At 29.7% G+C, this 14,351-nt stretch overlaps 1 protein-coding gene across 7 annotated transcripts in view; it reads right to left on the bottom strand.

The window, feature by feature from the left end:
* The window catches only part of LOC144834590 (peripheral-type benzodiazepine receptor-associated protein 1-like), a 114,786-nt gene that overhangs the window by 97,781 nt on the left and 2,654 nt on the right, over positions 1-14,351 (bottom strand). For all 7 annotated transcript variants that reach the window (XM_078689446.1, XM_078689448.1, XM_078689447.1 and 4 more), the window contains exon 3: positions 2,738-2,845. In XM_078689446.1, the coding sequence (XP_078545572.1) occupies positions 2,738-2,845 (108 nt within the window). The remainder of the gene's footprint in view (positions 1-2,737; positions 2,846-14,351) is intronic.

The following is a 14,351-nucleotide window of genomic DNA, read 5'->3' as shown; positions in this document are numbered from 1 at the left end:
AACACATACTCACTGAACAATCTCAGATTATTATCATTAAAGGTAAAAACTAAATATTCATTGGAATTTAATATAGTAACATTCATTGCTCCTGCATATCAAATCTCACTGATATTGGCGTAGATGCAGTAATCAGAGCCCAGTCATCTTTAATCAATTTGTATGATAATAAAAGTAATAACCATATGTGCTAATATTGTATGTACCAATACGTTTTAGTTTTTATTATTATGTTTTATTGTAAAAATAAATTTGTTTTGTTCTACAAAGTCACAAGTACTTTTTTGTTCTTATTACAATTTGTGCATCAAAGGTGTTGAAATTCAGCCAAAGCCAAAAGACTATTTTATTATAAAATATTGTTCCCAAAAATATGAAAAATGAAGATTAATAAAAAAAACTTTGAATAGGGCTATTTCGCAGTTTTAATAAAGTTAATCACTTTCGTAGGAAAAAAAGGAAAAAATTTTGTTTTATAAAAAGACAAAATAAACCCAATTGTATTCCCGTCAATTTTATTATTTTTTGGCTATAAATTACACAGGTAAATCAGGTACAAATTTTTTTTTTTTCAATCCAATTTTTGGTCAAAGTGAATAAAGTATTATGTGACATTAAAATGGCATAATTAACAAAAATATTTTAAAAAATTATTTTATCAGGAGGGGCAATACAGTATATCTTTATATAGTAGCATCCGTGTACAGCTAATACAGTTTTTACAAGTAAAACAATTATTATTAATAATTTACGAACTACAATAGATTAACAATAAACATATGGTAAAAATCTCACAAATTATCTATTCCTCTGTACACAACTTTAGCATTACTGAATTACAGACTAATTTATCTTCTTTAGCTTCAATCCTTGTAATGATAAGATATTAATAGCAGTTTAGAAGTTTTTCAGACATTTGTACTAATGAAATAGGTTGAGAGTTGATGGTCAACGTTATTTTTACTTACATACTCAAGTATTAACTGTCGTCCAGAATTACGATCACTGTTTTATAGAGAGAAATTCAAGACAAGACAAATAGATATTCCTACTGTAATAGATACTTTAATTTTATTTTTTATCTTTTTTTTTTATTTTGTACTTGAACATTTTTTAAGGAAAAGTGAAATAAATTTCACAAACAAGAAATGATGTTCGTACTCTATATCGTGCCTAACTTACCTGGATAAACCAACATTAGCCCTTTCAAAAGATGAAAAGAAGTGGAACACCCCCACCGATCAGTGGGACAGTCTACTATTGGGACATTCCCACGTATCACCGTCATTATAAATATTATTCAGTCATTCCAAAAAATAAGAATTTATTTAAAAATTAACCAAAAAATAAAGTTACTTTTTAAATCAGACAAAGAGAGAAAGTACCTAAGCAATATTAACTACAATATAAAATGATCACACAAACATTTGTCCAGTACTGTAAATAACCATTGTGAATAAATCAAGTGTGGGAATAGTCATGTTAGAAATATTTTTATCTTAATAATACGAAAATATAATAAATCAACTGGCTGTTTATATGGCCAATAACCATTGTGAATATAAATAATTTGATATAAATAACATGTAAGATCCTGATGGGTTCATGATGGGGACAAAGAGTAACATTCTCTTTCCAGGTAGTATAATAAATTACATAGGTTAGCTAAGGCCGATTTACACAGACGAGCGGTCACGGTAAGTGGAAAACCGCAAGCTTGTCCCACGTAGAATCTGTATTTTATCCTAAGCGAGTTTCCACTCAACTGCCCATCCGCACCACGTTTTGTGTAAATGATCATAAAAATATAACATAGCGTTTACCATTTGTGGCTCGTCTGTGTAAATTGGCTTTTAAATAAAATATTTCTGGGAAACATGACATTTTGGGCTAGCCCAAGTTGTGCCAGCCAGGAGAGTTAATGGACTGGCAGGACTTCTTAAATATGCATAAAAGTCTTGACTTGGATGGACTATTAGTTTTAATGAATTAAGTGTTCAGATATTACTCTTTGATGTTTTTTATTGTTTTGCCAGTTTAAAGCTCTGTCTAACTTTATGTGACAAAATAATGTAATGTGCCCATTATATGGACATGATATCACTACCATATTTAAGCATATCACTACCATATTTGGGCACATCACACTTTTTTGGTCAAACTAGTTTGATTGTGTAGAAAGAGCTTTAGACAATATTAAAAGCATAAATTTCGAGCTATATTTGTTTGAAAATAAATTAAGTATTTGGAGTACCTGGCGATGACATTATATTAGTTTTGTTGGATTGATATGAAGAACCTGCTTGCTTGATTAATATTTATTTTGATTTTATTGTATGCAGCAACGACAACTGTGTAATCTCTTTTATTGTGATCTACAGTATGTGATCACTAGAACCCTAAAGCTCGGTCTACACTATCTATTATGTGACAAAAAAATGTGATGTGCCCATATATCTACATGATGATGTCATATCACTACCATATTTGGGCATATCACTACCATAATTGGGCACGTCACATTTTTTATGAAACTATTTTGATAGTGTAGACAGAGCTTTTAAGCAAAGTACTACAAACAAGAACACACACAAAGCAACAGTAATATTCTAAAGTTACAAATTCTATTGGGAGACATCCATACATAAAATGGGAGGGTTTATTACATGTTCAATAAATCATAAAATTACAATACAAAAATAAACCAACACAAAGTTAAATGAATTAAAATACATACCAACGATTGCTTATCGGCTTCTAACACTTTGATTCTTTTTTCAAGATTTTGTATAAATTGTAAATTTTCCACATCCTTTTTCCCGTCTTCTGGCAAATTTCTGGAAGGCTGAGAGCGAAAGAATAAAGAAGTATGCATGAGTAAGTAGGTAAAGAAACTGAGCTTGCTATAAAATATATTCTACATTATTTGCAAGCAGTAATTTCAAGCTGACTTAACATCTTTGTGTAGCTGTTCAATGAAGCATCACTTTAAAACTTATAAAAAGTCTGTTCTAGAAAGAAAGTATGAAATAACGGATGTAGAAAAAATCCTGTTTAAAAATGGTGGAATATTCTGTTGATGATGTGAGAGTGTTTGCAATGATGATGAAACAAAGACAGAATGGTGTTGAGATGATGTGTTGTGAATTGATGAGAGTCTTGCAATGTTGTCGTCATGGGAACAAACATCAAAATGGTATGATGACAATGATAATGATGATGAGACTGAGAGAATGGTGTTATGATGATAATGGTGTTGCAGGTGATAACCGGGGATGTGATAACCGGGGACCAAAGAAAGAATTGTGTATCATGATAATGTTGTGATGATGGTGTTGTGATGATGTTGTGATGATGGCGTTGTGATGATGGCGTTGTGATGATGGCGTTGTGATGATGGCGTTGTTGTGATGATGGCGTTGTTGTGATGATGGCGTTGTTGTGATGATGATGTTGTGATGATGATGGTGTTGTATTGATGGTGTTGTGATGGTAATGTTGATGATGTTGTGATGATGGTGTTATGAAGATGGTGTTGTAATGATGATGATGGTGTTGTGATGATGATGATGATGATGTGATAATGATGATTGTGTTGTGATAGCAATGGAAATGTTGATAGGAGGACATTGGTGAGGCAGGAAGATGTTGATATTGAATTAGTAAGAAAGAATTTAATGATGAATTACAAGAACAATATTAGTGGTGATGATGAAGATTGTTAAAATAATATTGTGATGATAATGTTTGTACAAGAACACCTTTGAGGAGATACTCGCTTTTCCGTGTTAAAATAAAGTATTTATTATTACTATTGTTTGAGTTAATAGTATGAAGGTGACAGAATACATAATATTCTTGGCAATTTTGTAGCAACAACATATCTGTGAAAGTGATAAATTAAACATGATAGATGAAAACGATGACAGATGCAATATGAGAACATTAAGAATCATGGTTTATAGCCGACTAATATAAAACAAAATTAATAATATAACAAATTATTATTCAAAAAAATGATTATTAATTATTAACAGAAACAAGTGGAGATTAGTTGATAATGAACGCTACAGAAAGTTCAAATATCCAAAAAGTAAGTGGTCAGATTTATATATTTCACAAATAAGTAGTTTTCAAGAAAGATAAAATATTATTTGTAAGTTGTAATAGTAACACAAAAAAAGAGGGAAAATATGGAATATGGTATCTTTATTATTAAGAAATATCCAGGTAAGCTATGCACGAAATAGACTCGGCCATTAATAAAAATACATTGGCAGACAGAAGGGAAAAAAGCCATGATTCAGGCCTACTGTATACTAAATAGCACTTTCACTGCTGGTCTCCTAGTTTGAAAAGTGTACTTCAGGAAAAGGGGGGTTCTTTTGACCCCTATGAACCCCTTAAGACTTTACACACATCACAGTTTTATCCTCGACCTTGTCAGGTCACAAACCAATTGCCATAAAATCATAATTTGGCCTGCTGATACGTCCTGATAGGACGTGTTCGAAACATTGCTGTTTAAAAACCAAGAAAGTCCAGTTGATCAGAGTAACACAGTAAAGAGACACTATTTTTTATTTCAAGCAATAAGAAATAAAAATACATAAACTGACTATTTTTATTGAGTAAAAGTATAAAAAAATCAGAAAAATAAATTCCAATATATGGTATGTTCTACATAAAAAATAAAACAGTTTTTCTTGTATGTTAATTTACACTTGTATGTGTGCAGTGTAAGTAGCCCCTTGTGTAAAGCCTACAGCACATATACTTAAAGTTCACTACAGTAATAATATGTAATATAACCATGTCTGACAATAATGTCCCACAACTAGTATATACTGTTAGTAATATCATTGTGAAAATATATATTAAAAAAACAAATATTATTTTTGAAAAAAAAGGGGGGAAAAGGGTAGTGAAGACTGTATAAGCTTCTAAAGCTCTGTCTGTAAAAAACCATTTGGGCACATCACACTTTTTTTGTCAAACTAGTTAGTGTGGACAGGGCTTAATACTACTTTCACATTGCCTTGCAAAACTTGGTGAATACCAGTCAGTGTTGATGTGTGTAAACTCCAGAGCTTGCTAGCAATGTGAAAGGACTACTAAACTAAAGCCCTGTCTACACTATCAAACTTTATGTGACAAAAAAATGTGATGTGCCCATAATATGAACATGATGATGTCATATCACTACCATATTTGGGAATATTACTACTGTACCACCATATTTGGACACATCACACTTTTTTTTGTCAAATTAGTTTGAGCTTAATATAAAAAAAAACAAAATAAAAAACTAGTTTATAAAATTCTTAATATTTTTACAGTATGTCAAAAACCGGATATAAAGCTAATCAACAAAAATGAAATTCGGTAATCTAATCTAAGTTCATATTTGTCACAAACCTAAATCCATAATTTCTGAAAATATCAAAAACTCGAGGGCATTGCTGTCATTTAAAAAAAAATATGCACATAGATTTTTAATTTCCATAATTTTAAATTTAATATTTCAACATTTATGGTTACCTTTTTCTTTATATTAAACATGATTGAAGAAGTGCTGACATCAAAACTGATGAAAAGGGATGTTTCTAGAGTGTGTAGGGTGGGTGTCAAAGTTAAGCGTGGGCGGGAAAATAATAAAACAGTACTTTCTGATATCCAGAGGTTTCTTGGGAGTACATACTGTTCCGGTAGGTGATGTGTTGGATACACATAATATTTAAAATATACTTAAGGCTGGGTGGAAAACTTGGAAGATTGGTCCTTCCAGAACGATTACATCCATGCATTAACAGTCTACTAAAGATCTAATAATAACAGTAACACATGAAACAAAAAACACTCATCAAAATTCTATTCTATAAATGTTTATAACTGACTTGAAAATATAGAATAAATATTTGACATTTTTACTTAATGTCTAATATCACAAATCCATCAATCAAAGTCTATAAATACAATCCAATAATAATACCAATCATCATCACATATAAATTTCTTTAATCTTTAAAAAAAGAGATGAAATTCCTACAAATTGCAAATTCTTAATCAATATAACAGTAAATCCATCAAGTGTTGCCAAATTAATTTAATATCGTCAGTATAGCCTTTCTATTAAACATAGCCCACACAAATAATTGTATATTTTATTACTGATTTTTAATGAAACTTATTTGGCTACAAGATTCTCCTTAATTTCTCCCAGTATTTATTTTTCATTTATTCATGCTGATACCACAAAAGTAAAACATTAAAAGATTAAAAACACAAAAAAGTAGAAAAGGAATATTTCCACTGTGGTCCGTACACTTATTAATAATAACAGAATATATTTAAATTTTTTGAAACTAAATTACTGTACATTATAAATATTAATTTTAAAAGTAAAAAAAAAAAAGAATATTCTTCAAAATTGAATAATCATTAAATCTCTACATACTTTTTATCATTATCATTATGTGACAAAAAAATGTGATGTGCCCATTGATATGATGATTTCATATCACTACCATATTTGTGCATATCACTACCATATTTGGGCACATCACAAACTAGTTTGATAGTGTAGACAGAGCTTAAAACATGACAGATTACAAGCAAGACTTAATGATTGTTAAACTTCATCATTTTATTCAAAACCTTCTTTCCTGTCACAGATGATTAAAGATTCATAACAAATCACTTGTAATAATCTTTGTATACATGTTTTTCTTATGTAATGAGAATAAGAAATATGTATCATATGCTAGATTTGTGACATAAAAGTTACTTATGTAGAAAAGTGACATACACAGTCAGGGTTATGGAATTAGGCCTAGATCATGCGTTAAAATCAAGCCACATTCTAAATTGTGAAGACAGCGGAATATTTGCAAACGAGAGAATCTAGACACAAAAAATAATAGTCATATTTTATTTGTGATATATCTCGTCCCACAGAGAGGAAAGGTCAATTGATGTCCAGATACATGAAATAGACATTTCAAAATTCAAGGGGCATTGTATAGAAATTGTGATAAATGAAAGACTCCCTACTAAAGCTCTGTCTACACTATCAAGTGAGTTTGACAAAAAAAGTGTGATGTGCCCAAATATGGTATGACATCATCATCATTTCCATAAATGGGGCACATCACATTTTTTTGGTGTAGAGAGAGCTTTAGCCTTTGTTTGAACTTTGGGTAATGTTGAATGTTAACATTTTTTGTCAATGATCAACCACTAAAATTTAAATGGTATTTAGCAGAAACGCAGTCGGTCTAAAAATTATATATAGGTATTATTGAAATTATGGTTTATTTGGCGGAAACAGGCCCTTAGGGAAACAATAGTGTACATCTTTGATGGAATAAATATTTGTACAAAAGAAGGAGCTTTTAGTTTGAGAAGGACCCAAATTGCCTATTCAACTAATATCCATTTCCCTGCGTATTGTTGTCAGTATTATCAGAAATATTTTAAACCTTTAATTTATTTGTTCTTGTGTTTTTTATCACTCTAACCTATGTTCAATTCATCACCCATAATACGTTCAATAAGTTATTACTTGTCAAAATTGATGTATTCTGGTTGAACATGATGAATTCAAACTTGACTTTAAACCTTTAATTTGCACATTATACATATTGCGTTCTCAAAATAACCATCTAAATATTATGACAAGAAAAAGTTATATTAGATCTAGGACTAATTCCAATTAAAGAGCACAGAGTGGGTGTTTTTTTCAAAATATTTATATTTTAAATATTAATATTCTATTTACAGACACAAAATAAATTCTAAAACCGCCTAGTGATACTGAATATGACTAAATTAGTTTGAAACAATATAAGATGAGGAAATCTGTAAGAATAAAAAAAGGCCGCCCCCAACTGAGATTCGAACTTGGATATATGCTGATGTCCTAACCATTAGACCACTGGGACTTTCATAGTATTATTAAAATTTGATTGAATTAACATGTTTTAATTTATTAACATTCATATTGTTTAACATTATGAGTCAAATTGAGAGATCCACCCAAAAACAGCCAGCCAATATGATTGTATGACAGTACTATCAGGTGCCAATCTTTATAGCATATATTGTCATCCGGTTTACAAAGCAATAACCATCAATATCTTTTGTTTACATACTGTTTAATTTGCGTATGTATAACAACAATAATGAATCAGATTTAATGAATCATACTTGTAAAATATAACACTGTTTTGTAATCGTTTATGCTTAATAGGATCAAGGGAAAACCACAATGCTGACCATCAGAGATACTGTATTAGATTAGGACTCCCAACGGAAGCTAATTCTTATGTGTAGTAAATCTCTGTACACTATCAAACTAGTTTGATGTGCCCAAATGTGGTAGTGATATGCCCAAATATGGTAGTGATATGATGTAATCGTGTCGATGGACACATCATATTTTGTTGTCACATAAAGTTTGAGAGTGTAGACAGAGCTTTAGGATTAATTGGGTCATCCTGAATATATTGATTTTTTTTAACAGTATTATATATAATAGTGTTAATATAGGTTTAAACAAATTAGGGCTTAATATTATCAAATTTTTGTTTGTTGATGTAGTTTATTCAAATAGTTGTGATCTTTCTATTTTAGCATAACTCTATTCATGGGACACTAGTGCCAAAACAAGAACACTTTTTTTTATACACAATATTAAAATGAAAGAAATACATACTTCAATACTATATTTTGTTGTATACAGAATCGTAATGCGAACAAGCGCATAGACGCTTTGAGCAATAAACGCTAAGAAAGAGCGGCATTTTATTATTCTGTATAACCTATAAGAACATACTTGATAAAAATGTTGTGGTCAAAGGTTTAATTGAACTATACATTATTTATTGTAACGATCTTGTTAGGGTGACATGATGTTGAACTACAGAAATATTTATTTTATTAACATTACTTGAGTAACATACCTGAGAACAAAGGTGGGAAATTAAACTTGGAATGTTAGGTGACTTTTTTTGTTATTTATACTTCAAGCTTTAAAATGGGGAGATTTTTTTATATAATTTTTTTTTAATGGCGTGTTCAAGTTATCATTATCATCTCACTGTTAATAGTCCTTATCCGAGAAGACTCATTCTACCATCATAACCATCGAGTCTCGAACCCTTGCCAATGTTATGGCTACGTAATTACGGTTCCACTGTCTTAACCGCTCGGCCACTAATTCACTCAAGTTCTTCTCATAGAGTACTACAATACTATACAATATTATTATATATTTCAAATTCTTTTTGGCATGTTCAAAAGTCCTTCTCATTGAGTACAATACAAGCTCTTTTTTTGCTTTAATATACATTTATTATAATTTTATATATTTATTATTATTTTCAAGAACAGTCTGATTGGTAATATAATAAAACTATGGCAATCCAAGAAGAGAATAGATCTTCAAGATTTAAAATGAGGATTCTTTTTTTTCTTTAATTCAAATTCTCTTTTTTAATGGCATGTTCAAGTCCTTCTCTTAGAGTACAGGCCCTTTTTTTGCTTTAATAAAAATGTATTATTATTTTCAAGAACAATCTGATTGGTAATTTAAAAAACTATGGCAATCCAAGAAGAGAATAAACACAGACAAACATACTGTCCTAAATTGTCTACATATCTCATAACTTTGGTGGGGAAAACACATGTTTGATAACGATCATGAATCGTGTGTGTTGTAACATACGGTCACTAATTGCTATACAGTCTATATTATCGTTCCGATACTCTAATATAAATTGCTCATTTAATGACAATACTGGATGTTATATTACTGGATGGATTCATATAAAAAAAATTATATTAAAGATAAGAAGATGAAAAATATTTATACAAGCGAAATTAAAGTTGACAATTTAATAACATAGTTTTTTTCTATTGTACAGTATAATAAGATCATATTAAATATCAAAGCAAAATTAAAGTTAATAATAAATTTAATAGCATACATTTTTGTAATATACAGTATTATATACATAAACAAGGCCATATAGATGGCTGCAGTCGCGTGCTCATTAGTGTTTACCGACCGAACAACCTACCAACTGACCGAAATTACTGAACATGTTTAAAAATGTTGAAATGTTTAAAAACATTTATATTTTTTACACGTGCGTAGCCTGTCACTTTTGACGTGCTCGTATAACGTAATTTCGAGTTGAAAAGTAAGTCAAGAAAACAGAAATCGGGCAAAAAGAGTACGCAATAACATTTAACGCGCAGTGCGCGCGCAAAAATCTGCGCACTCATGGCAATTTGGTAAACCCTTAAAATTGCCTGAAACGTAAATAAAATAATAATAAATTTTGAAAATTGAAAATTGTAAGTGCGCGTACGCATGCGTTACATGCGCTACGTACGTAATTGTATTGCCATATGATGATTTATGCCATGAAATTTATGAGTACCAAATTTTATTTAATTGTGATTCATGGTTGTGAAGATATGATTACAAACGTGATTTCGTTAAATCGTGCATAGACCGCGTAATTTTTTATTGCGCACCGTGAAAACATAACCACATCGATTCCTGGCCATAAGGAATATACTGTGAAAAATTGACTTAGCTAGATTAAACTGATATCAAGATAAGGTCAGAAAGCGATAAAACGCATAGTGATACCGGACCGACAGACACACCGACAGACCGACATAGTGAACTATAGAGTCGCGTCCACGCAACTAAAAATATAATTTAAACATGAAAAATATTTATACAAGCAAATTTAATAGCATACTGTACTGTACTTGTTATTGTGTAAATTGAAGATAATTTAAAAACGAAAAATATTTTGTACTAAGCGATATTAAAGTTGAAAATTTAAATGCATTTTTTATTGTACTGTAACATTTTTTTAAAGATCATTAGGACATGAACAATTTTAAAGATAATTTAGAAGACCATGAACAATATTTATACTACAAAATTTAAAGATAGTAATTAATGAATACAGTAGAACCCCTCATAGGACATCCCTATTAAGGGGACATCCCCTACAGTATTCAGGGAACACCCCTATTATGATTTCATGCAACTATGTTGAATAGTGGTAACATCCTTGTTGCTTGTGTTTGCGAACATATGCTCCAAAATGTATTGTAGATGATGGAGAAGCATTCTATATACTTAAGTTCAGAGTTTACGATTTTCTTTTTCTTATATTAATATGGATGATATTTCCGAAATAAAAAGAAATTATAAAATAATAAATTATTGTGTTTGTGCTAGCCTTTTTATGTTCTTTTAAAACGTTTTATGAATCTTTTTATTACCACAACAAAATGAATTTTTCCCCCCGAGTTTATGATAATAAAGTTTATTGAATTGAATTATAGTTGTTAACTTTGGAAAATTCAAAATAAACGAATAAATTATAAGAATACATGTTTTATAAATTCTTGATATTACTTTTTATGTCACAGTCTGTTATTATGCCTTTGACCTATATATACATTCCTTCAGGCAACCGTTTACTGAAATACCTTATAAATATTTATTTATTTTTCAAATCCCTCAATCCTCCAGTTTCGACAAAAAATAAATCACACTGCCTGAATTATATATACTACTGCATACTAAGCCAATAACCGATATCTAATAAATAAAAATCTAAAAGTATTAGGTTGTACTTAACTTAGATATATGTAATATGTATATTGGCTAATTTAGTAAAGTGTAACTAAGCTGGGGACAGAGCAAACGAGATGTCTCCTTATTTAAATTCAGCAATAATGAAGCTGAAAAGATCGAACCCAGGACACATGAATTATAGGTCAATTAATGTCTGTATTTTCCACTATAGAGTACACTGTAAAGTAATTTAAGGGACACCTTAAACACCTTTAAGGTTCAACTTAATTTCGTGTCCTCTAAGTAGAGGTTGGATGTGGTTTAAATTGTCCTTCTCTCCTTCCTTCCACAAGCCATTAAACTTTTTAACAAAAATTACAAACGATGAAAATTATAAGTGAAATATACTGTAAATAGTTGCTAGACTGTACAGTTTTTTATTGTGCTTATATATCAAATATGTAATGTAGTTTCAATTGTTGTTATGTAATTTTTAATGCATTGCAAGCAATGGAATTTCCAGAAATGGATGAGAATAATAGTTTTGAATCTTGAAGTGTCCCTTTTTAAGGGAGTTGTCCCTTAAATAGGAGTGTCCCAATGAACAGGTTCTATTGTATTTTATAACAGAAAATGTTATCAATTTTGCATTCAATGTGATTACTATATGACAATATAAACATGGATTTATTATTAACATGTGCATTTTGTAGGCCAGGTGTCACTAGGTATTGTTTCGGGGGTGTCACAGGAATAACACCAGTGAAAGAATTCTAACAGACCATGGCCTCATAATTGAATAACAATTACATTCAGCCTTGAACATTTGTCAGTATAAAGTCATTTTATTGTAATGCAAATGGCAAAGAATTACTGTTGATAATAGATATATTAAATACCAACATTCATTAATGAATTATTAGATTTATATTTAATTATATAATTTGTATAATCTGATAATTAGATTATAATAACAAGTCATGATAGAAAAGAAAACAATAAATTAAAATATAGTTAATAAAGTCATTGTAAATATTATGGAAAACAATAAAACAGAAACTCTATCAAGGGGGATACCTCAGGGCCCAAAAGTGTATCCAATAGGTGTACCCTGAATAGTGGTTGGTTATATCAAAGTAATGTATTAAATAAACCATTACTTTCTTTAGTAATGTTTCCACAGGTGTGTTTACAGGGTCACAAACAAGATCTAAGTATCATTAAATGTCTGGATATCTATTCCTACACTCTATAGGAAAATGTATGACATAAAATTCCATATTTATTTGTTAATTAGTAGTAAGTTTTCAATAAAAACTAAAAATTAATTATTAGTATTAACACAGTATTTAATTATTATGAAAAAAAAAAATGAAATTTGAATTATCAAATAATCTAATCTGAATCTGAACTAAAATTCAAATACTAACTACAAAAAAAAGCTACTTACATTAAATATTGAATGCACAGAAAAAGAGCGAGCCCACAAAAAACATTTTCATAAAGCAGCCAATGAACATTCAGATTTCTCCAAAGAAAATAAAACCACTTTTTAAAATAATCAATCAAATAAGCGCTTTTTAAAAACATTCAGTCACAGCGAGTTTATACTTAGTCCCTTGCTTGGTACAAAATACAGTAAAGACTTACTTTATAGTGTAGTATTCATATTTAAAATGGCTAAACAATTATAATGTAGATGTCACATATGCTGGTAACTAGCTGTATAATGTAAATATTAACATAATTTACAGTACAGCAACTTTAAATGGAAAGAAAACAAACACATGTTGTTGAAATATTTTTAATTTGATTATGAAAAAAAAAAAACAATTGGGACACTTGCTGCTAATGACGTAGATAAATACTATCAAAATTCTTTAAAATTAGTTATATAAAGTTCACAAACATAGAATAACAATTGTTGCCATTTATTTTTCATTTTTACTAAATTTATTGCAAGTTTGTTGGCAAATTGATGTTTGTTGAAATAAATCATTATTAATGATATTATTTAGATATCCATATTTTTTATGGATATGTATTTTGTTAAATTGTAATCATGGTATTCGGAAATAAAAAAAATGAATGAACAAATGAATAATGTGTCTATGTGACCACTAGAAAGCAAAACTCATGAGAAATAAATCTAAGTTCTTGAACCAGATCTACAGTAGGATTTGAACCCAAGAATTTGCAATCTATAAAGCACCAAGCTTGATGACCATTCCATCCATTTTCTTCCTTATATCTTTACTCTTATTAAAAGTTTTACTAACAAAGTTTTATTTATATTTTTGCTTTATGTACACGTTAACTTACGATCAAATAAAATTTTTCATCGCAACTTGTACAATGTAATTTAGAAAACTACAACAATTTTTCAATAAACATAGGCCTACACATCATACAACGTACATTTCTAGCCTAACAAATTTTTCAAAACTTTCTATTATTTAAAAGTCGAAGATAGCCAGGTCTCGGGTCCATTCTATTGTCGCCACAGATTGATATCTTCATCAGTACTTCTATGAATGGATGATTAGGTGGGAACACGAACGCTAGTTGATCATACCCAGTACCGTTTGATCATACGATTAATCGGGAAACCACCTTATGACATCATCATGAAATTAAAACATTTATTACTGTATTTTCATTGTATAGTCCAATAATGATTAATATTAATTCAGTAATTGTTTCAGAATATTTGAACTAATCATAGCCTATAGATCGAAAA

The sequence above is a fragment of the Antedon bifida genome, chromosome 2 (assembly GCF_963402885.1).
Source record: "Antedon bifida chromosome 2, ecAntBifi1.1, whole genome shotgun sequence".
NCBI classification, from domain to species: Eukaryota; Metazoa; Echinodermata; class Crinoidea; order Comatulida; family Antedonidae; genus Antedon; species Antedon bifida.
This window is presented reverse-complemented; position numbering and strand designations above follow the sequence as displayed.